We start from the raw sequence: 22,279 nt of genomic DNA, 5'->3' as shown, positions 1-22,279 counted from the left end.
TGGCTTCTTTGGGTCTTCATAGCTGCATGGGCTTTTTTCTGGTTGAGGTGAGCGGAGGCTACTCTTCAGTTGTGGTGGGCAGGCTCCTCACTGCGGTGGCTTCTCTTGTTGCAGAGCATGTGCTCTAGAGCACAGACTGAGTGGTGGTGGCGCACAGGCTTAGTTGCTCTGAGGCATGTGGGATCTTCCCAGACCAGGGATTGAACCTGTGTCTCCTGCATTGGCAGGTGGATTTTTTTTTTTACCATGGAGCCACCAGGAAAGCCCTCTGTGATACTTTCTAGTGGATTGCATGTGCTGGCCTGAGAAGGCCAACTTTACTGAGCATACCTATGAGATTCCCACATGTTTAGATCTTAATAATTTATATTAAGCTATTTGGAAGGTGTTTTTACCCAGAATGATAGGAAAGGACCCAAGATAGTGGGGTGTAAATGAAAAACCAGGAAGCCTGAGTTTCAGGTGAAGCTCTAACACGTTATCCGACGTTGAGCAATGGCCTCCCTGACCCTCGGTTTCCTCCTCTGTAAAATGGTGTTTAACAATTGCTGCAACCTGTCCTGCTTTTGTGACAGGTTGCTGGAATGAGATAATGTGTGCTTTGTAAGTTCTAAAGTACTGCACATGTAAGATAATTTTCCCTCTTTACTACTCAGGCATTAGATACAGTGCATTGAGTGACTGAGTCATCATAGAAACCTGTGTGAGCTCAGAAAGTGGAGTGGGCGCTGGGAGTGGTGGAGGGGCTTCCTGAAGTACTGAGACGAATACACCCGGGTGTAAGTGTGGGAAGACTGCGGAAGTCCTTTGCTTCAGGTTTTCACATGTCTCATAATCCCTTTCACATCGCAGGCCCTCCCTGGGCCCCAGTCCAGATCAGGCCTTCCAGTGATGACCACACCCACAGGGGGAGGGCCGGAACTGTCATGGGCAGGTGGGAGCCATGCGGTCTCCGTCTCGGTAGAGAGGAAGCTTGATGGGGGAACAAAGCAAGCAGATCAGTGCGAGCAGGGGCGTGCCATGTATCAATGCCCCTGTTGGGAGATAAAAGTGCCAGAGACCCTAACGCTGGCAGAGGGAGAGCTGAGTGTCTTGGGAGGTCCAGGGAGAAGCCTCAGGGATCTTTGTGCTGAAGTCTCCTAACCCAGAGCCCAGCGAGCTGCCTGGGGCCTGCACGGCCATCACTGTAGGGCATCTTCCTGTCTGCTTAGGCTCCTGCTTACAGTCACCTCGTGCCTGATCTCCTCAGTCTCCCAACCATACCACAGGCTGACACGACAGGGATTCGTATCCCTGTTTTTCAGACAAGCAGACGTTCTCAAGAAACAAGGCTGGTGCTAATGATCAGATCCAGCACTCGAAGTTCCAACTGACTTAAGTCCAGGTATCTTTCCCTTAGGTTCTCTGTGAAGGTAGTGTGTGCCGTGGTCAAAATAATGGAGGCACAGGCCAACCTCACGCTGTTCACCTCAGAACAGGCTGGAGAACAGGCTGTCTGGATGGTCTCACTGCATCAACATGTTTTTATAATGTTGTGGGGTTTGTTGTTATCACTGTTACTAATACCAGCAGTTGCCTTCATCTGGCACTCCCGCCAGACACTGCTATAAGTAGTTGTACGTGTATTAACTCGGGTAATCCTCACAGTAACCCTGAGAGGGATACCGGGGACACTCATCTTCCCCCGTTCCACAGTGGAGGAGACAAGCACAGAGAGGTTCATCAGCCAGCCCCGCTTACAGAGCTGGTATGTGCCAGTACTGGCCTTCCACTCAGACCGGTGACCTCTGAAGCCACAGATAGGAAGGGTCCTCGCTCCCCCATCTTGGGTGTTCTGCCAGGATGTACACTGGCTACCATCCCAGAGGAACTTATTGTTAAGTATCTCAGCTGAAACCTGGGATCCAGACAAGCCTGTGAGGCTTGCCATGTCGGGTCCCACAGCTGCTCCCCAGCTGCAGGGCCTGCCTGTCAGACTGGCCTCTGGCTCCTTTGAAGAGTCAGCAGCTGACAGGTCCTGTCAGCCAGTGTCTGCAGCAGCAAATGAGCCTTCAGTCATTCTCCTCAGGAACAGTGGACTCCCAGTCTGTGCGCCCACCTGGGGAGGCAGGCACACAGGCCCCTCTGGTTGCACCCTGTGCATTTCTGAGTCCTGGGACATCAGCTCCCAAAGGGTTTCTGGAAAGCTGCACACTGTGCCAAGTCCCGTGCCAAGCGACAGTTCAAACCCCTTCATTGATTCTGCTACAGCCGTGTCTGTCTTCTGTTTGAAGCCCAGGAGCCCTCAGTGCCATCCAGGATGAGGTGGGGTGTCCGAGGTGCCCTCAGGGGCCCTGAGGGCAGGGGTGGGGAGCAGGGCTTAGCACATGAGCTCCCATAAACTCAGGTCACCGTCCTAGGACATATGCCCAGGGAAGCAGGCGGGCCAGCTGAAAACACGCCGGACGGGGTGAGCAGATTGAACCTGGGACCCAGAGAAAATGAAACTTCGTCCTAGAATGTGAGTTTTATTACCAGTCAAGGCTTGACTATTTTAAAGCTTGAAACTGGATACTGGACAAGCTGGGCTGGGAAGCTGCTGTGGTGACGAGGAGTTGCTGTGTAAGGCACTTCCCATCAGCTCCTCTCCAGCATGTTTTGAAGTAAATAAGCAAGGAGCAGCTGGATCACAAGAGCCCTACACCCAGGCTGAAAGGGACCATTGGGTGTGTTTGGATTCTCAGCAAACCAGGAGTGCACATTCTCCTTGAGAACATGAGACCATTGGACAGACTCAGTCTCCACACCAGAGTCAGTGAGGTGGCAGCTTGTTACAGCTTCAGCCAACCCCTCGGTTCCCAGCCTCCGCTTGCAGAGCAGGGGATATGGAAGAATTGAACTGGGGAGCCGTGTTGTCCCATAACGCTTACTTCTCTCTATAATTGGCTTTTTGAAAACATGGTACATTCTAGTAAAGGGGTGCCATGGTTTGTCATGCTCTGGGGAAAGAAAGGAAGAACTGCTGTAGTTGTACTGCGATCAGCCTTTAGGACAGGAGGGAAGGGCTGCACCAAGCACTGCACAGAGCTTCGAGCACTTGGGAAGAAGGTTCTGTCCCATCTGGTGTATTTTAAGACTGGGCATGCAGCTCCCTGTGGGCGCACCAGGAGGAGTTAATCAGCTGTGGTTAATGAACCCTGGTGCAGCTTCCCTGGGAGGCTGCACAACAGCCAAGGGCTCAATAAGAGCTTCGGAAGTGCACATGGGATAAACCCTGGAAGGAAAACACCAGAGGTAAATATGGCCAGCACCCTGGTGCCCCTCCGCTCCCCAACCCAGGCTCCACCCTCCCGCAGAATGGTCTTCGTAAGACTCAGCTCTTAACCTTTGCCACTGTTCTTAGAAATCTCTGAGCATCCCCACCAAGAACAGAGTAGAGACCAAGTCATTAGCAGTGTTTGGCTGCTGGACTAGACAAGCACTGATTTGAATGTTGGCTTCTCCTGGCTCTGTTAGCCTTTTCCCTCCAATTTTTATTGTGATATAATTGAGATGTGGCACTGAGTAAGTTTAACGTGTACAGCATTATGACTTGGTTTACATATGTTATAAAACCATTACCACATAAGTTTAGTGAACACCATCATCTCACATAGGTAAAAGGTTTTTCCCCTTGTGATGAGAACTCAGGATTTACTCTTTTAAAACTTTCACATATGTCATAAAAGAAGTGTTAACTATAGTCATCACATTGTACATTGTATCCCCAGTACTTATTTGTCTTATAACTGGAAGTTTGCACCTTTTGATCATGTTCATCCAACTCCTCTCCCCCAATCTCTGATGACCACAAATCTGATTTCTCTTTGGATTTGTTTTTGAAGATTGTACATGTAAGTGAAATAATACAGTATTTATCTTTATCTGAAATAAGGTCTTTAGGGTTCGTCTGTGTTGCTGCAAATGGCAGCATTTCTTTTTATTTTATGACAGAATAATATTCTATTGTGTATATATATATAATACATATATATATTGGAAGAAACACTATGACCAACCTAGGCAGCATATTAAAAAGCAGAGACATTACCAACAAAGGTCCATTTAGTCAAAGCTATGGTTTTTCCAGTAGTCACGTATGGATGTGAGAGTTGGACTGTAAAGAAAGCCGAGTGCTAAAGAATTGATGCTTTTGAAATGTGGTTTTGAAAAGACTCTTGAGAGTCCCTTGGACTGCAAGGTGATCCAACCAGTTAATCCTAAAGAAAATCAGTCCTGAATATTCATTGGAAGGACTGATGCTGAAGCTGAAACTCCAATACTTTGGCCGCCTGATTCGAAGAACTGACTCACTGGAAAAGACCCTGATGCTGGGAAAGATTGAAGGTGGGAGAAGGGGATGACGGAGGATGAGATGGTTGGATGGCATCACTGATGCGATGGACGTGAGTTTGAGTAGGCTCCAGGAGTTGGTCATGGACAGGGAGGGAAGCGTGGCATGCTGCAGTCCATGGGGTCGCAGAGTCGGACACAACTGAGTGACTGAACTGATAATACATATATAATGTACAGTATTCTATTGTGTGTGTACATATAAAACAACTTCTTCATTCATTCATCCCTCAGTGGACACATCTGTTGTCCATAGGACATTCTGTGTCCTGGCTATTTTAAGATAATGCTGCTGTGGATATAGGGATCTCTTCAGTGTACTGCTTTCATCTCCTTCAGTTATATACTCAGAAGTGGGAATGCTGGGTCATATGGTAGTTCTGTTTTAAATTTTCTACATTTAGAATAATTATTGGTACATGTGTGCTAAGCTGCTTCAGTCATGCCCGAGTCTGTGTGACCCTATGGACTGTAGCCCTCCAGGCTCCTCTGTCCATGGGATACTGCAGGCAAGAATACTCAAGTGGGTTGCCACACCCTCCACCAGGGGATCTTCCCACCCCAGGGATCGAACCCACGTCTCTCACGTCTCCTGTATTGGCAGGCAGGTTCTTTACCACTAGTGCTACCTCAGCCCAATTATTAGTAGGTAAGGATATACTGTTGCAGTTTTGCTGTCTTGTTTTTTTGATCCATTGTTCCATCTTATCCTACCGTCTTTTTTGTGTTTTGATGCCTTCTGGTATCAATCTGCATTGACTTCTTTATCATGTTCCTTGGTGTAATTAGTACAGGTTTTACCCCTGTGATTACCATGAAGCTTATATAAAGTATCTTAAAATATCATTATTTCCTTTGGTATCATATTTACCTGTGGTTTTTCTTTTTTTTTGGCGGTGGGGGGAGTTGTATCTTTGGTTCCTTATGTTGGCATCTATGCATTTGAATAAGCAGTCTCCTCTCACAAGTTTGCTTTGGCAGAGACGGTTCTTCAACACTGAGCTCAGTTTGGGTTTCTGGATGTGTCTGCTGATAATGTACTTGGGCAGGTGGGACTTGCTTTCTCTTTTTGGGCAAGGCCGCTGCCTAAGCTCTAAGACTGTGTGGCGGTGGGTGGACAGGACTGCTGCTTTGGTTCCCTGCTCAAATGAGGCTGTAGGTTGGGCTCTGCAAGTTGCCCAGCTTCTCTGGTCAGGCATACTTAGTCAAGACTGGCAGTAGGCAGAGCTAGGATTTACCTTCCGGCTCTGGTTGGATAGGATGCCCCAGCGTGGGCACTGAACTCCCTGGCCAGACACAGCCACTAGTTTTATTCTGTAGAGGGGGAAAGCCACGGGCAGTCCTCTTTCCAAGTGCTACTCTAAGGACTATGGGATGGGTTTCAAGAGCGTACTCTGGTGAGGTCCCCAGTTGGACGGGCTGAAGGCTGTATTTGGTAGGGCTTGGAATTATTTTCTCTACCCAAGCAGAGTGACGAACTGGTTCCAAAGGTGGCTTCTTCGTGATCTTGATTCAAGCTGCCCTGCTCCCAAGGTCCCTGGCTGAACAATGGTGTTGGCTTTGTGGATGATCGGCTCTGCCTGCTTTGCATTGAGCATTGCTGGGCTACACAGCTTCCAGGTGGTCTGGCCAGCCTTTCTGGTCAGGAAGCGACCAGAAACTACACTCAGCCATGGGCTGGGCTATGACTCAGCTCTCCTGCTGGGGCAGAGTCAGACTAGGCTCCAAGGCCAGCAAGGTTTTTTGTACAAGAAACTGGATCAGGGAAACTTGAACACCACTGGGCTCCCTGGTCAGACTGTGCTGCCATCTTGTTTCTACAGAGTCTAAACAGAGCTACTGGTTTTAACTACTACTTGGACTCTACAGGCAGGCTCTGCCAAGATCCCTATGCTGGTTGTTACAAGCCCCTCATTCCTTCTCTGACATCACTGTATTCCCAGTACTTAAGTCCCAGAGTCCTTTGCAGTCCCCATGGAGTAAGACTGGAGTTGCTCCCAAGAAGCAACCCATGATGCTGGGGGAGCTGCATGTCCACCCTGGGCTCTTTTCCCACTGGAAGCATAGCAGGCTCAGGGCAGACCTCTCCGTGTGGTGCTGTGCCAGCCTGGGGGAAGGCAATGCTGTCAGCATGGAGCTGCTCAAACGGTTACCCTTCTAAATCTGTCTCAGTCTCTAGAGCAGGGGGTGCTTTAGCCTCATCCCCATGTTCCAGGATTTTCTCACTGCTGTCTTATCCATGAATATTAGCTGCTGTTCTTGTGATGGGGAGCAGTCAAAATGGACTTATGTCACCATCTTGATGATGTTCCCCTCTATACTCAACCTTTGTCAGCTTCATAACGTCTACCTTACGGGTTTACTTTCAGACTTAACCACAGGCAAGGTGCCTGGTATACAGGAGGCCCTGACCAAATGCTGGTTCCTTCCACGGTGGGGCCCAGCCTCCAATCCTCCTTGCCTTACCACATACATAATCCTTTGCACACATCTCTCCACTAGTAAAGATTCATGCACAAATGCCCACATCTCTAATCATGTCAATTCTGCTACCCAGAATGCCCTTCCCTGCCTAGCAAGCTTTCACTTATCCCTTAAAACCCAGCACAAACACCAGCCACCTAGCTCCTAGCTCTCACATAGTACTTCTCATACTTCATTTGTTTACACATCGGCCTGTCCCACTTTGGCAAGGACTCATCTAAGTGATACCTAGTTCAGCAAATAACTGATGGACAGGGACAGAACTCCATATACAACATACTGCCACTGAAATTAGGAATGGGAGTTTGAATGAATCTCACAAGAGTTCAGCAACTACTATCCTATAGCTTCTAGGAACTTCAGGTGACATTGGTTTTCTCAGTACTATGACCTTAAATTCTCTGCCCTCCTCTGACTCCCCAGCTACCAGCTCAGGAAGCACCTGTCGCACCTCCTGCACGTGAAGCAGCTTGGAGCCAGAGATATGGACAGATGGAACCGAGAGTGCCTGGCTTTGATTCTCCAGGTTTGGAGGAAGGAACTGGAACTGAAACCCCCAAAAACCATGGCAGTAAGCAAGACCACCAAGAGTCCACCCAAGGGCAGCTCAGGCACCAAGCCCACCAGGCACTCAGTGCTCAAGCAGATCTACGGTAATTGTCCTTCTGTGTACTTTATGGTAGCACCCCCGAAGTGTGTCACCTCCGATTTTGAAACAGGATTTAACTACATTGGGCAAACCTCCATTTAGGTAGGAACTTATTAAACAGCCAGGCACCAAGAGAATTCTCATCATGTTTATGCCTCCCTTGCAGCAACTCTGGGTTGGAATTGGTTTCATGAAGCATTCTGATCTCAACCAAGAGAGCCTTACTGTCAAGAGATCGTCTGCTGGGCCTCCTGATGGAAGCCTCACCACACAAGCTCTCTAGACTGCTGCCAGGTTTCCCCTTAAATTCTCGTTAGAGGATCCCAGACCCAGGCCGACCCTGCCTGCCTCATGCTGACCTTCCCTGTGCTTAGATAGCACAGAGCTGTCTGTCTATGGGAACACCCCGGATCCAAGCAGTACAGTACATGCTTGTTTGGCAAATAAACTGCTGCGTACTGAAACCCTTTCAGCTCTGGAAAGTGCCTGACTCACTCCTCGATGGAGAGAACAAAAGTTAAGGCACCTTCACAAACCGATCTGTGGCCTTGGTAGCACAATCTCCAGACCTGGACCTATGTGGTTCTCCACATACCTAATTTATCTTGGTGGACACCTGCAAACTCAAGGCTTTACCTCAATAAAAAATTCAGCACTTGGTCAGGCTACAGCTGTCATTGGTTAAAAAACAGATAATTGTTGGTTGATTTCAGGTTCTCAAGAAGGGAAAGTGCGTCAGCCCACAAGATCTTCAAAAGCCCACTCTGTGCTGGGTCTCAACTCAGGTAAGGCAGTCCCTACATGGGCAAAGCAGACAGGGGAGACCATGTGAGAAACACTTCCCTTTTCTGTTTAATCCCCAAAGGTGGAGACATTAGAGCAGACTGCCAGGGGGTTCCAATGGCCAGTTGATTTCAGGACTGCATGTTTTTCATCCCCCTTTCATGGAATTATCACCACAATAAACATCTCTTCTTCAGAGGAGACAAGTTATTTTTATAACCCCAAACTGTAACATTACCTCCAGCAGAAATAATAAATGGCACCTATTACTGATCACTTTACCATACTTGTTCACATACAGGAGGGGTAAGCACAAATAGTGTTATTCTTTAAAGTAATATCCTGGGAGTTCTTGTTCTGTTTTGGTTTCCCATTAAGGTCCACAATCTCCTCCTCAAAGATGGGACAAAGTCCTTTTACTACAAATTCTGGCTTTTGCCTTTTAGGGCCACTTCAGGAGGACATTTTAATAGCAGGTCCAGCTCAGGTTCAACTGTCCACACTTTCACTCACACAGGAGCAGTTCAGGGAACGTTCTTTTTAGCCCAAGACGAGTGTCTTACTCAGGGCCCCTCCATTCATGCCAGCATTAAACGTGGGTGATAAGTTCAGTGCTGTCAGCAGTTAATGCCAGTCTAGTGTTTCTCATAGGTGGCTATGGCAACACGCTCCCCCCAGTCCCTGATCCAGTCATCCGGCGGGAACAGGGTGCAGCTGGGAGGTGAACAATGACTGTCAGCATGAACTTTAACGTTCATTTAGTTTTTGATGGAAAATCTGGAGATGGGGGGGCAGTAATTACTACCAAAGCTTTAATAAGAGTTGGGCAATTCATGTAACATAGGCAAGCTGATCAGGGCAATTAGAAACTCAAAGGAATCAGGCCCATAGTTCTAGGTTTAAAAGAAAGAAAAAAACCACACACACCTCTAGTTATCTTGAGTGAACTGAAGAATAGTTTCAAAAACAACTGTTAGATAAAATTACTTTAAGATGTAGCATTTTTGGTATTTTGTTATTTTACTCTGTCTCAAGAAAGTCCAAGACTATCAAATCTTTAAAAATGAAGATGTTTAACAGCGTAAGAGGTTTTAAGTTAAAGGACTCACAGTTAAAGACAGAAGAAACAAAATAACATTAATAGTTTCTTAGAACTATATATGAATTATCAGCTTGTTTATCCTACACTGGCTTGAAAATAGATGAGGACGGAAGAGAATCTTTTCCTGAACCCAAGCTTGGGGACAAAGGTTTTATGAGGCCCACCTACCTACCCACATTAATCGTTAACCTGTGAATAAGGCTGATGGGCAGAGCAGCAAACTAGTTAGCTGCAGCCCATGTTTTATTCAGAATACATGTCTATAAATTTCCATGAAATGGGCATGACTTGGACAGACATATTTGTTTCTGCAACATGGCATCACAGATGGCCAACTGAACCAAGGAAGACAAGCCGTTTGTTTTAGTCTTTACCTTGAGTAGAAATTTTTGCTTTGAGGGACTTCCCTGGCAGTCTGCACTTCCATTGCAGGGAGTGTGGGTTCCACTCCAGGGATCTAAGATTCTGCATTCCTTGAGGCACAGCCAAAAAGTTTTTTAAAAGTTTTAATTTTTTTTGCTTTGAGAATTCCATAGAGTTAAGGATGTCTGACTTTTGTTCACTGTTCACTTAGCTTTAGTGCATTGTTGGGCATGTTGTAGGTGCTCAGATCTGAGTTCAGATTGTGGCTCCTAACCTTCAACTCAAGGAGATGTTAGTAGTGCTTTTGTCTCTTAAAAGGAATAGAAAGTTAGCTGGATAAACCAAAGAAACAAACTCCTTGGACTGTTTCTTTACATGCATCCAGGAAACAGTTGCCTTCTCCCCAGTCTTCCCACCCACCTGCGAACCACCCACACCCACAAAGAACAGCAGCGTAATAATGGATCAGAGGAGAGAGAGAGAGAGAGAGGTGTCCCAAATTTGGGGTCCATCTCATTAAAAACTTCCTCTAAAAAAATCCCGTTCCAATGAGTGGAATAACCACGGCTTAGTAAAAATGGTACCCCCTGTATGAATGCAGAATATCCCTGCACCTACAGAGGGGTATGCAGGGGACAAGACGACTTGATATACAGCAAAGCAGCCAGAAAACATCAGAGTTCCCAAACAGTTCACTTCAGCTTTATTGAATAACAGTAATAAAAACAGAAGAGAACGATTACCTTTGTAACTTTTTAAAAAAACTACTCACCTTTCATGCTTGCTTCTTTGCTTCACAGCAAGTTAGGAGCAACATTCAGCAATACAGCCTCCACAGTGTCTCTTAACTCCTCGGGGCCTCAGCATCCTCATTTGTTAAGTGAGAGGGCTGAGTGCACCACGAGTTTTCCAAATGTAGCATCCTGTCTTAACTGTCGTGTTAAGAGGAGATGCAGAGAAAGCAGCATCATAGTGGTTATTTCAAGCAAACTGAAGACCTACGTTCCAGTCCTAGCTCCTCAGGCACCTGCCCCCTCACAGTCAAGGTTCTTCCTTAAAAAGATGTCAAGTATCTTTGAGAGGATGGAAAAGGAGGGGCTGATGTCATCCTGTCTCTACCATAAACCAGCCATCACCTTATTGGGTCCCATGGATAGTCCAAACCTAAACCCCTTTTCCTCCCCACCCTGCCCTTCAGCATTAATAATTTGAGTATCTGTTATTTAACAGTGAGCAACTTGCAGTGTATTCACCTCCTTGAGAACAGTGGGAAATCACAGAATTTTTCTTACAACCTGCAATCAGCTAACCCATCAAGAAACAAACTAAAGCTTCGACTGCCTAAGGAGGAAGACTGTGCCCGGGGGGCTCGGATAGCTAGTGCAGACTTCAAGTTCTCTGATTAGCTTTTACACTTTACGCAACTTTAATATCCCAAAGCCTTATTAGCCTAAAAATGTGGTAACAACTGAAAAGAAATGTTTTCCTTCTGCTCTCACATAGCACTGTTTTGTAAATTCTTCAGCTGCACTGAAAGGACCAGGGTAGTCCATAGCTGTGCAGAACTGCCCATCTGCCTCCACTTCAGTAGGACTGGAAAAGACGACTTTATAATAACTCTACGCAGAACTAAGAAAAGTGAGCACTGAAGATCTGCTGGGTTGGGATTTCTCCCTGCCAGCTGGTGCAAGCCTGGCTTTGTTGACTCCAGTCTGAAGAACCTAAGTGAGATGGGGAGGAGCCTGGCCCACAGCAACTGCCTTCAGCTCACTACTTTTCTGGAGTCAAATGCAATGGACTTCATTACAGACACCACATCCTGTTATAATTTTTAGACCAGAGTCATGACCCAGTGTTTGCTTTTAGAGGTCGTAAGGCTGTCCTAGGTATACGGTTGACGGCTTACGTTTTAGTTTCCGCATCAGCCTCTGGAGGCCACAGGTGGCTGCCGCGTCCTCTCGTTGAGTGGCGTTCCTCCTGCTGGGCACCAGCGGCTGCACCTAGCACCAGGGCCTCAGTTGGCAGGCCTACGGACTGGATCCTTCACGCATGGCGCCAGCTCAGGCCTTAACCTACTTCTATTTTCTGCCTGACCTGCAGAGGTGAGCCGTCTTGTCAAATTGCCTTTCCTCTGGCACTGTGCGAACTATGCATTCCAGCTCTTGAAGAACATTTGGTTTAAATAAAATCAGTGATTACAGGGTTCTTCATATCTTTTAAGGGCAAAGCTACTAAGAATGTAGACATATTAGGCTCACAGGTATTTCTAGGACTGCTTCTGTTTTAAAATTACTGCCACCCCTGTCCTGACTGTAAGAGACTGGAAACAATAAAGTGTTAAATACTTGGATTTTTTTTTTTAACAGTTGGCTAATTACATCATTATTGTGAAAATGATTATAACAAAAATAATAATCACTAGTAGAAAAATGATTTTTTAAGAGTTTTGCAGCTCAGACCAACTACCACTTAGGTATAGGAAAATTCACAACAATGGGAGTACGGTCTTGAAATCCTGCTAGAAATCCTCTGTAAACAACACAACTCCAAGGCGAAAAGCAACCACTCCCAAACGAAACCAAAAACTAGTCTGTTGCTGTCTGAATGAACTGGGACTGAGAACACACAGAATGAGGTTTGCCTAGATGGGGCTGAAAAGATTCAGCTGGTTTCTTAGAATATAACAGGAGGTACCATATTATTGCTCTGTATTTTATACATACTTAGCTATGGGATGTATATACTTAACCACACATCACACGCTAGTCCAAGAAGCCAGCCTGTGTATCAGTGGCAACTCCCAAGCATTTTCCTGTTTCAGTGCAAAGGAAGGTTCATAAACAGCTTCTTTAAAAGTTCAGCTTTAATGACAAACATTTATGACATCAGTCTCTCTTCAAAATTAGATGTGAATAAACAGTTTCCAACAGACGTGCTGCAGTGCCTTTTCAATACACTGTACTCAATGCGTTGGGGCCCTGGGGATGCCCAGTGATGTACACGTTGAAGCAATAATGTAAGTCTGTGAGCCACTGCTCCTGCACACCTCCGCTCTTCAGTGTCTGCAAAGAAAATAAGAATAATGTGAGTGGTACCAAAACTGCTTCCTGATGGTTTTTATCACACCCAAACAAGATCTCAAGAGTCCCTTGCAGTAGTATCATCATCTATAAATACCACAGTAAAGCTCACTGAAAAGGGAACCTAACTGAGGAATTACCACAGGGAGTTAAACTCCTAGTCTCATCCTCAAGCACAAGTGCTACCAGTTTCTTGTTGGGTCTCTTCCCTCCCACCTCTGCTAGGCACTGATGACACTGCACCGTTAACCGCCCCTTACTCTGTATATCTGCCCTTCTGCATTCTAGAATCTCATGATTTCTGCATTAACATCAACTGAGAATAATAACTCTACAGGGCTCAATTTGTCATTCATATACAGATGGGCTGATTCTCCAAATTCTTGACTTCCTTCTATTTCTGAATTCTGCTTCGTCTTCCATTACTGACAAGATTCAGAATATATCCTGTGTTTATGCGTGTATAAGCTCTATGACTCTGAAGTATTATTATATATACACCGATTAATAACTTCCTCCAATCAAAAAAACCTCATTTCAACTCTCCAGACCAAAACACCCAAATGAATCCTTAAGAAACAGAGCTGCCTGCCCCAGGTGAACACAGAACCGTTAGACAAAGCTGAAGCCTACAACTTCCAGCTTCTTCCCCCTCTCCAGTGATCTAAGTGACCAGAAATAGGTCTGCAGTTTATTCCTGCTAAATTTCCTTAATGACAGCTAACATTTGTTGGGTACTTAATAAATGTCAGTTACAGTATAAACTTTACTTGGATGATTTCATTGTGGTTAACAAAACCCAACAAAGTTGCTGCTATTTCCATTTCTACAGCTAGGAAAACAAGCTCAGACAGGTTTAAAAAAAAAAGAAAACTTGCAAAATCACCATAGTCAATCAATAGAATCTGTATCACAATCCAGGTAGACTGACTCTGATGCCTGTACCTTTTCCAACTAAGCTGCCTGCCACCTTAATTTAGTTCGAGTATTTTAAGGCTTTTAGTACTGATTCTGGAATCAGTGACAGTTACCAGACGCCAGGGCAAGTCTTAAGAAACCACCACACTGGGCTTAATCCCAGAAGTCTGTCAAGGTGCAGGAGCCCTGGCCTCCCACAACCACCTCCGTGCCCATGAACCTAGTACAAGCAGTAGATGGCCCTGTTGGTGCTTCTTACTGTGATATTCTTGATGATCTGCTGCACCAAGATGGCGTTGGTCAACATGTGGGTCCTGAGGGGTGCGTGCTGCAGCAACAGGCGGAGCAGCTGGCCCACTACAGGCAGCTCCTCAGGCCCAGCTCTGTTCACCCGCAGGCTCTGCCGCATCAGCCTGAGGACTCGAGGCAAGAGGGCCAGGACGGAGACACAGACCCCCCAGAGCTTGTCCCTGCAAAACAAAGAAACCTGTCAGTGAATGGACACATAGAGGAGAGGGGCCCTCTCCATACTTCCCAAGACGGAAAAATGTCCTTTTAATGAGAAACAAAGTCTTTTCTGATAAAACCCCACAAACCAAAACTAGTAAGAACTGAGTTTCATTGAGAGCTAAGTAAGCAAATGCAGTGAAGAATTAGCTGCGTTGCCCTATTTTAGGGGTTTCAGAAAGCCCAGCAAGCAGCATTTTCCTGGGCAAGGCATTCCCGAAACCCTAGTGAGCGTATTTAACACAAAGTTCACCTGAGAACAGAAAGACCTGTACATACATATGATTCTCTACCAGTGAACATTATTCAACTGCTGTACAATACCAAAGGTCAAAGGGGAGAGAATATCCCACTGGTAAAAGAATAAGAAAAGAACCTCATGAAACTCTAAGCCCCTGACCTGGATTCTGAGCTTCTTCAGTGTGTTAGAACAGGGCAAATTTGCAGACAAATATGTGCTCACAAGGAACCAAAAGGCATCTGAGAAAATAGCCAGTCAGGGAACTATCATGGACCAGAGACAGTAAATCCAAATTTCAGTGAGCATCATTCTTTTGGTAACTTTATAGAACGGGAACAGAAATGTTTTATGAGAGCATTAAATGGTCTAACCACAGTCTAGAAAAGTGTCAATTAAATGGAGGAAAAGTCCACTGGCTGCTAAAGGCTCTAATCTTCGTCTGTTACGGTTTCAAGAGTGCATAACCGTCCCAGTCTCAAGACTTTGTAAGAAAATCTGACTACCTCTAGACACAGAAGCAGCAAACCTTTCACCATCTGACCTCCTTCCCACGTCCACATACAGCAACTGCATCAAAGGTGGATACTGAATCCATCCTAAGGCAACCAGATCCTCTTACTGGAGACTTTATTCAGCCTGTGGACCCACACACGGCCAGGTCAGGACAGCCGTGTACAAGAGAAAGTCAGACTGAAAGACACAGTTAATGATGAGGCAAAGGCACAGAGATGATAACCACACAATCTAGAAGAGAAAAGACTAAAGAAAGCTGCTTTGGTTCTGCCTGGGTTTCAAATTCCTACCTGCACAATTCCTACCCTTTGGGGTTTTGTTTTTTTAAAAAAACAAGTCACTACTGTAATGACCCAATATATTCATTTTCTACTTGAACTTGAGTGAATTTCAAATAACTGGATCAAAACTTCTAAAAGGACTCATAGATTCTACATCATACCAAATTAAGTATACTAAGGGGATGAGTGGTTTAGAATTTCACCTTCATACACCACAATTAAAGAAAACTGTCAGGTCAAAAAGAAGACGACCTGGGGAACCACAAATGATGGAAGCAAAACCATTTGAAGAGTCATTCTTAGGTTTTTCTAAGAGTTGTCATGGTACAAAAATAACTGTACTTAACTATAAATTATTTAAAGGACAGAACCAGAACCAATGAAGTTGAGATTTTAGCTCAACAGAGAACAATGGCTCTAAACCACTCTAAAGGAACTGTGAAAGTCCAATATTTCATATATAATTTTCAGGAGTTCCACTAACTGCAAACTTGTGATATATTCTTGTCAGATAATACCAACCAATCCTCCACCCCCTAAACACAGAGAAATATGGATAATATACTTAAAAAAAAAATACAGCAAAGCTCAAAAGCTAGAATGGTGAACTCTCTAGGTGCCAGAAACTGACAGAACTCCTATTGATACACAGGGGCACAGAACTGGACGTGGGATTTTAGGACTCGTTTTCAACAGCCAACAGCATTGGAAGATAAGGCTTCAGCCCCAGGTATAGAAGGTTGGGAGCCAGAACTGGGCTCCCTGCAGAGAGCTGGAAGCCAGGAAAAGGCAAATGTGAAACTGCCCATAGGGAGGTCTCCACAGACTCTCACAACAGATGAATTCAGAGAAGTTATACAACCCCAAACATGAAGTTGTTTCTTCAACCCCACGAGAAACAATTTCTACAGCCTGACCTGCTCCCCAAAACAAGGCAGAATTCCCACACCAGAGAAACAGCGAACAAAACAAACTGACAAGAAATTTAACACCAATGAATGAAGAATAAGCAAGAATGACAAAGAACCAAGTAAAAACTCAAAACGGATCAAAGGGAAAACAACAGCTGACAAAATAAAAACTCAACAGAAGGGTTAAAGAATTTGCAAAATGGAAGATGTTAAGAGAGGACAGAATCAGATGCTCCCTATATTTAAAAGGAGTTTTTAGGAGAGAACAGAAACAGTGGGTGAGATAATAGAGATAAAAACAGTACTTCCCATACCTGAAAAAAAAAACACTTGTCTTTAGGTTAAAGGAGTGAAGTTAAGTCTCAAGAAGGGTAAATAATAACAAACCTACACTAGGATATAACCTGACTTTCAAGACAACAAAGAGAAAAGAGTCAAAAACCATAGAAAAGAACAGACTATTATCTACAAGACAAGAGGGCTCAGTTGAAGAGCAGATCTTTCATTTATTAACAGAGTCCAGGAAACAACACAACAGTTTCTTCAGAGAACTGTGGCCACAGTTTTGAATACCTCAATTGGTCGAGCCCGATTTTTTGGTTAGCACTTGTGAAATCAAAAGCTCCCAGTAGTTTGACTGGCACTCTCATTATCTGTAATCCCACAATTACCTTGTGTAGGAGGGCAGAAGCAGCCCCAAAGGGAAATTTAAGTACCTAAGGCTCGGGCTGCCAATCCTTTCTTGTGCCTAAGTAATGTCATCCAGAGATGCATATGGTCCTGGTAGTATCAAACTTTCCAATACCCCGCACAACACACTTTTAAAACAGAATTTTTAAACAGGCAAAATGTATTAAACACATTGGATTTTTTTCAGTCCAACCATATACAATCAAAGCAGAATGTTCTATAAGAAACTAAGAAGACCTCTGAAACATAAGTATACCACGAAGGGCCTATATTTCAAGTGACAGGAAATGACAAATAGCAAAATACCTATTTCATAAATGGGGATGCTCATTATAAAATTTTTATAACCTGGAGAAGTTCCTTGCTATTTACAAAGGTTTTTCTTGAGCTATGAGACCTAAAGTTTGATGATGTGTAAGAAAAGTACCATCAGATCTATTTATTTATGTGTAAATTTTACAGGATATTAACAGTGAAATCTACCAAGTTTTAAATACACACAACACTTTGTGGGAAAAATCCCCATCAGTAAGTTACAGTACATTCATAAAGCGGAATACTACAGAGCAAGGGTACCAGACGACAGCCAATCCTGCTTGCAGCCTGTATTTGTAAATAAAATTTTATTGGAACACAGCACACCTATTCATTTATGTATCATGTGATGCTCCTTTCATAGCATCAGGGAGTGCTGAGTAGTTCTGACAAAAACCTAAAATATTCACCATCTGACTCTTTACATAGAAAGAAGTTTGCTGACTCCTGGTATGGAGAAACAAAATGAATTACATCCTTAAATCAACATGAGTAACTCTCATGATGATGCAAATCAAGTCATAAAAAAATACACTAATTCCTTTTATATCAAACTCTTAAAACATGAAAAACAAAAATGAACTGTTTTTATTTAAAAATATTATGTGCATTTATAAAGGTAGCAAAGTGAATAACACAGAAGTGATCTCTGGAGGTGTAAAAGAGAAATTTAACTATGGAAAGGACATGGATAGAGCATGCTGACGACACTCTATTCCTAAACCTGGAATTTAGCTAAATGGATGTTCAGTTTATACTCTTTAAACTATTTAAATATTTTACACAATCATATGTATGACATATTTCTATGACACTTAAAAGCTCAAAAAAGACTTGAAAGGCAAATGTCAAAATGTGACAGAATGATTTTTATTTTCTTATATGTGATCATCTCTTAAGACTGTTTAATAACCTTCTTGCAATGAACTGTAAACAGCATACCGAAAAGAACATAAGCATGAGAACACTTTTTGAAAATGAAAGTGAAATCTTCCATACTATCCTAGAAGCTTTAGTCCAAAAATTATACAGGAACAAAAGTAATAATTAAAAAACACCAGCATCTTAGAACAATTTCCTTAAACCCATGAATTTAAAATTTGACTCTGGCTAGTTCTGCTAACTGCTAAGTCACTTCAGTTGTGTCCGACTCTGTGCAACCCCATAAACGGCAGCCCACCAGGCTCTCCCGTCCCTGGGATTCTCCAGGCAAGAACACTGGAGTGGGTTGCCATTTCCTTCTCCAATGCATGAAAGTGAAAAGTGCAAGTGAACTCACTCAGTCGTGTCCTACTAGGCTCCTCCGTCCATGGGATTTTCCAGACAAGAGTACTGGAGCGGGGTGCCATTGCCTTCTCCGTGGCTAGTTCTAATGAAGCCCAAACAAAATACAAAGGCTCGTATTAATAAGTCCATTCTTCTAAAACATAGAATTTTCTTGCCAGATCTATAGCAAAGTTAAGGAAAGCTCCCAAGAAACTCTATAATACCATCTAACTTTGCAAATTTGTAGCTTACAAGAAAAAACAAAAACTAAGACTGCTATACCTCATCACAAAGGGGATTCACAAAAGAACAAAGAAGCAGGTAGCGAGGGATATACAAACTCTAAAAAAGAATTAGATTTTGGAAATATCTTTTATGGATTGATTGACTGAAGGGAGTTGAGCAAGTAGGAAAAAAATTAAAAGTTTAAGAGTACAAAACTGTTACCTTTTTCTTAGATGTTCTGCTTCTCCTTTCTCTAAAGTAAGCAGAAAATAAAGCAGACTGTAGCAACAAGAAGCCAGAAACGGCAGTAGAGTTTCACTAAGTACACACGTATGATCCAGGAGCTTACAGATAACACCCAAAACACAGCCAGCCGTGCTGTCAGGAATTACAGTCAATCCAACCTAGGCAGAGAAAAATGAGGTTAATGACCTCTTCACAACAGCCCTTCTCCCCAAAATAAAAACAAACACCATCACCTGGACAATTAACCTCCCATCACTACTGGTAGCTCAGATGGTAAAGAATCTGCCTGTAATGTGGGAAGATCCAGGTTTAATCCCTGGTTTGGGAAGATCCCCTGGAGAAGGGAATGGCAACCTACTCCAACATCCTTGCTGGAGAATCCCACGGACACAGAAGCCTGGCAGGCTACAGTCCATGGGTCACACAGTCGGAGATGACTTAACGACTACACTACTACTACTACTGGTGGAAATCGGTACAACCACAATACATGCCATGCCACCCACCACATCTTAAGGTCCCGTTTTCCTCTGACAACTAACTGCTACCTGAAATGACTGAAAATATTTAAACTCAAGAAATACTATCGATCCAATTCCCCACATCTCCTTCAAGACAAAGTCTCTTAAATTTTCTAGATGTTACAATTTCTACTGTTGGCCAAAAACATTATTTAAAAGGATTATTTCATGCATCCAAAGAAAATCTTGATACCAATAATCACATTTACATGATCCTGAGTATTCAGACTGGAAAACGCTAATCTGGCACCACCCTCATCCCAGGAAATTAAATGCACAAACCAGAGTTCATTTTACAATTATCCTTCCCCTGGATTTAACTGGTCATTCAGACATAACCAAAGAAAATCATCTGCAATGGAGTAAGGTAATACCACACTTACTCTTGACTGCCTCACTGCCCCAGACCCAGACAGGGGACATCATGGTACACTAGCTCACCTGGACTCTGCTGTGTAAACAGTCATTAAGCTGGACTCTAACTTGTAACATTAAGTATACACAGTTAAAATCTCCTGCAAGCCAACTGTTGAGTAATCATAGTCTGCAGGCTCTGAGGTCTTGACCTTTCCACCAGGCTGTCTGAAGAAAGTGACCAAGACTGACTGGAATGCTGATCTTGGAATAGTGAATGTAATCAAAGGAGGGCATACATTTCTAGAGTGGAAGTTAAAAAAAAAAAAAAGATGGGGCTCTTTGGAGATACAATGTATATGGATTGGAAGTTTAATAGCAGGAAGAAAAGGGTACTGAGAAGTCAAAGTGGTACTCTTCCAACTTGAGGCAAGTAAAGAAAGGGGGTACGCATGTGCCTATCAAATTATCCAAACAAGTGACAGTCCCTTGAAGAAAACCTTGGGGGCTCTCCCTTGCACTGTAATATATCATTATAGTAAAAAGTCAAAGATTAAAGTGTAAAGGTTGGAGGAAGTTAAAAGCAAAACCCAAGCATACCTAATGAGAATTCAATACCAATGGGAACAAGAGACATCCACAAGCCCAGAGACAAGTAAGTTTCATGGCTAAGCTCACTGTTCCCAGTGACCAGGCCCTTAAGCCTGTGAGGTGACAGCCCTACTCCACACCTCACCCCTTCTAGGTATGACACCAAGCACATGTTCATGAAAGCATTTCAAGTCAGAAAGACCCAAGGTATCATTTTAAGGTCTTTCATTGTTCATATAGAGAGAGTAAGGGCCATTTCCCTAAGGTGACAGAATTAATTAGCAACAGCTAGCAAACAAACCAAGATTTCTCAGTTCTCACCACAGATGAGAGGCCATGAAATTATTAAGCTTAGATTCTGGACACTCAGTCTCTCCCCAATTATGGCAAACCAAATCTTAACCAGTGAATCTCTATGCTTTTTGTGTTAACAGAAAAAATTTTAAGTATATTTACCAAATGCTTACTGATGGCAGTCTGCAGGACGTCAAAGCTTTGGCTTCGGACAGGGACAACCAATAAACTGTGACAGACTGTCTGTCAGAAAGGAGAAAACCAGTACCAAATCAGAACACTGTAGGTCAGAAACAAGTCCAACAGTTTTTTTTTAAACCTACTTGCTCTACATATTAAAAAGAAACTCAACAAGAAGTGACTCTAAAGATGCAAGCATCAAACAAGCAATCCTCATATATATGGGCTAATTTTCCAAATAATTCATTTATTAAATACTTACTGAGCACTGTGGAGAAGGAAATGGCAACTCACTCTGGTATTCTTGCCTGGAGAATTCCATGGACAGAAGAGTCTGACAAGCTACCAAATATGGGGTCACAAAGAGTTGGACACGACTGCCTGACTACCACACAAACTGAGCTAGTCTTATTAGGCGCTACACACAGGAGTGAAAGAATGAGAAACTTCTGTCTCACAGCCCTCGGGTAGCTTACAATCAACCAAGGTAGAGCCCACATTCCCATTAAATAAGTGCTACAACAGGGAGGTCTTAGTGATGTAAACAAAGAGCGGACAAAAGCTTTTCTCCCATTTGGTGGAAAAATACATCATTGAAAAAAACATGATCCAGAAAACAGAAATACTACGTGCAAATTATGCTGCCTCTTATTCCCTAAAGGTAAAACAACAGTCTATAAGGAAGAAAAATATGAACGAGATGGGAATCAAATCTCTAGTACTTTTAATTTTCCAAGATCTCAAGAAAACAAGAAGCAGAATGACAGCATCAAGTCCTTCAGAGAATCACAACACAACTCCAGAAGCGGATGGAATGCAGTACCAAAATGAAGTATGTAGAAAAATCCCATGGGGAGACAAAGATAAGGCTAGTGGAAAGAAGAATATGACTCTAGGAAGAGAAAGAATAGTCAAGATAAATTCAAGAGAACTGTCAATCCTCAAAATCAACAGTATCTGCATTATGTCTCTCTAGAACCTCCTGTAGAGTGATACTACCCAGAGTTTTCATAGGGCAATTGTCTTCTCTTTTAAACCTGTAAGTAACAATGTAAGCAGGATATTTTCAATGGCATCTTCCTTCTTCAAAATGAGCACAGTGAATATTATCATTCATAAAAGGTAAATCATATTTGAAAGGCCCATTCAATAATAAATGATCACTCAATCCCCTCCTTTTTCCCTTCTGCCTCCCTCCCCTCCTGAATGAATCAGTTCTAAAGCTACCGCGTGAGGCCAAGCTAGACATCAGCACTAGAGTCAATGGGAGAGCTTCAGTGGCCCAGAGTCAGTTATCTGTTAACAAATACAGGTGCTCTGTCCCAAAGAATTGGAGTTCAAATGGGATAAGAAAAAAGATGCCCACAGGGGAAAAGGGTGGCACCGAAAGGAGA

The 22,279-nt window shown here is 43.7% G+C and overlaps 2 protein-coding genes across 5 annotated transcripts in view; one reads left to right on the top strand and one right to left on the bottom strand.

Moving 5' to 3' along the window:
- The window catches only part of INVS (inversin), a 135,812-nt gene extending 123,710 nt beyond the window's left edge, over positions 1–12,102 (top strand). For all 4 annotated transcript variants that reach the window (XM_010847029.1, XM_010847028.1, XM_010847031.1 and 1 more), the window contains 3 exons: positions 7,279–7,508; positions 8,218–8,289; positions 10,983–12,102. In XM_010847029.1, coding sequence (XP_010845331.1) covers positions 7,279–7,508; positions 8,218–8,289; positions 10,983–11,158 — 478 coding nt within the window. In that variant the 3' untranslated portion in view covers positions 11,159–12,102. The remainder of the gene's footprint in view (positions 1–7,278; positions 7,509–8,217; positions 8,290–10,982) is intronic.
- A 495-nt stretch (positions 12,103–12,597) lies between these two features.
- Positions 12,598–22,279, bottom strand: part of TEX10 (testis expressed 10) — a 42,685-nt gene continuing 33,003 nt past the window's right edge. The window contains 4 exon segments of the mRNA XM_010847104.1: positions 12,598–12,814; positions 14,010–14,220; positions 18,922–19,103; positions 20,868–20,948. Of these exon segments, the coding sequence (XP_010845406.1) occupies positions 12,701–12,814; positions 14,010–14,220; positions 18,922–19,103; positions 20,868–20,948 (588 nt within the window). The 3' untranslated portion in view covers positions 12,598–12,700.

The sequence above is a fragment of the Bison bison genome, unplaced genomic scaffold (genome assembly GCF_000754665.1).
Source record: "Bison bison bison isolate TAMUID 2011002044 unplaced genomic scaffold, Bison_UMD1.0 scf7180017864243, whole genome shotgun sequence".
Classification (NCBI taxonomy): Eukaryota; Metazoa; Chordata; class Mammalia; order Artiodactyla; family Bovidae; genus Bison; species Bison bison.
The sequence above is the reverse complement of the archived record's forward strand: the minus strand, read 5'-3'. Positions and strand labels throughout refer to the sequence as shown.